A 2,023-nucleotide genomic window follows, 5' to 3' on the forward strand; every position below is an offset into this window, starting at 1 on the left:
CTTCCCCTCCCCCCTTGTTGATGGGTTTTTTTTTTTTTTTTTTTTTTTTAACTGGATGGAGAGGATGCTCCCTGCAACAGCCTTCTCACAGCTCCCAATCCCCTGGGCAGTCCCCAGCGCAGGACACGGGTCAGTGGTGTTTATTTTTTTTACAGGACCACACGAGAAGGTTTTGTCAACTGAGAAAAACACAGATGTTTCAGTATCAATAAAGAGTTCTTTGAAAGAGTTGGCTCCTGCAGCAGGGTGCCGGCAGGGCAGGGGGCTGGATGCAGAGCAGCCCCTGGGGGCTCTTGCGCAGGAGGCTGGGGAGGGGGGTTTCTTCCGGGGTGCTCCCAGCAGGCTGGGAGAGACCTTTTGCAAGCACCAGCTGGGAAATCTGCAGGGAGAAGCTGTCTCCCTGCAGCTCAGAATTTCCCCCCACCAAGAGCAGTAAAGAGGGCTTGTTGCACTGTAGCTGCCTGAAATCTTTATTGAATAAAAGCTCTGGATACAGAGGAATTTCCCAGCCCGGGAGCTGTTCCCAGCTCTCCAGCCCTGCTGAGAGCAGGATATGTGCTGAGGAGGAGCCGCTGTGGCAGACCGAACCTCGCAGCTGGTGAGCTGGAAGGAATGCTGTTACGTCAGCGGGGCGAGCGGCGAGGAGATTCCTTCCTGCCTTACCGAGGGCTGTTTCACAGGCTGGCTCAAGGGCTTGTCCCCCAGGCCTGTGCCAAGCCCTTCTCTCCCATGCTCGCTGTGTTCCCTTGTGCCCCTCAGAGGGACAAAACAGGCCTTTGCAGGCTGCTGGTTTGCAGCCCAGCTCAGTCATTTGTAAAGCGACTCCTGCCAGGCTGAATCTCTACTGTCGCAGCCTGCAGGGAGGATTTGTGCGTAGCAGTGGGTGCCTGGGTGCGTGACCATTGGGCAGGTCTGACTGCATCAGTCCCGGAGATCCCCTGGGTCCCTGCGCTGTCGGGACAGATGTGGTGCTGTCCCATTGCATCTGCCTTGGGTGCTACTGCCCTGCTTCAGCCCACCCCTGGCTGAAGCCACAGCCGTTGCCCTGCACTTTTACTGGCCAAGCTGCCTTCACGGCAGGGGGGGGAGCTGCCTTCACGGCAGGAGAGGCAGCGTGGTGTCCACTGCAGCCTCCTGGGTGAGCAGGCGCTTCCTGCCCTCCTCACCAGGAACACGGCAGCTCCTGTCCTGCCTGCTCCAAAGCAGCCCTGGGTGGTAAGGGAAGGAAAAAAGAGCAGGAATCCTGAGTCAACCCTCTGGTTCCCAGCACTGAGCACCAAGCTGCTGTGGGAACAAGCAGCTTTACCTGTGCTGGGAAATGTCCCCACCAAAGCAGGCATGAGGTGTACAGCTCCTGCCCACCTGGTGTCAAGCACACTGTAGCTGCTCCCTGGGGACAAAACACTACAGACAATCCAGGACTAATGAGAGACAATTAGGTAGGAATAGATTTCCGAAGAGACCCCGACGTGAGCCGGGGAGCCCTGGCCTCGCTGGCTTATACGCAGGGGAAGTTCAGATCCATGCCAGGCCCTCAGTGCTGGCTCCGCTTGCGGTACAGGTAAGCGTTGCTCACCTGATTCATGATAACCAGGCTGGTGAAAAGGGGACACAGCATGGCAAGGTACCAGGAGGCGCTGGTCACCGAGGTGGTGAACCACAGGGAGCACATGCCTAGCATCAGGCTGGCGCATCCCAGCAGGTAGCCCACCAGCCCCGAGGTTGCGTGGTACAGCTTGAGCTTGGCCAGCGTCCAGTTCTTCATCAGCTTGGGGTAGAGCAGAAGGGCCCCGCCGGCGCACTGCCCGCTGGCGTACAGCACGGTCAGCAGCCCCGTCAGGCCGTGCCAGGTCACGAAGTGGGCCTTGCCGTTCAGGTGCTTGTTGTAGGTGATGATGCCCAGCCCCAGGAGGGCGCAGAGGAGGGCGAGCAGCTGGAGGGCCCAGTGCACCCGCACCTTGACTTTGCGGGAGAAGGAGCGGAGCAGCGAAGTCTCCGGGGAGAAGATCAGCAGCGCCTCCGT

The 2,023-nt window shown here is 59.0% G+C and overlaps 1 protein-coding gene across 1 annotated transcript; it reads right to left on the bottom strand.

Moving 5' to 3' along the window:
- Window positions 1-1,534: 1,534 nt before the first annotated feature.
- On the bottom strand, window positions 1,535-2,020 carry LOC104277719 (cytochrome b561 domain-containing protein 2; the record flags this gene model as incomplete). The annotated part of the gene is made up of 1 exon (XM_009874447.1): window positions 1,535-2,020. A coding segment is annotated over one exon (486 nt), but the record flags the coding sequence as incomplete, so codon positions are not given.
- Window positions 2,021-2,023: the final 3 nt, after the last annotated feature.

Source organism: Apaloderma vittatum, unplaced genomic scaffold (genome assembly GCF_000703405.1).
Source record: "Apaloderma vittatum isolate BGI_N311 unplaced genomic scaffold, ASM70340v1 scaffold26848, whole genome shotgun sequence".
Taxonomy (NCBI): Eukaryota; Metazoa; Chordata; class Aves; order Trogoniformes; family Trogonidae; genus Apaloderma; species Apaloderma vittatum.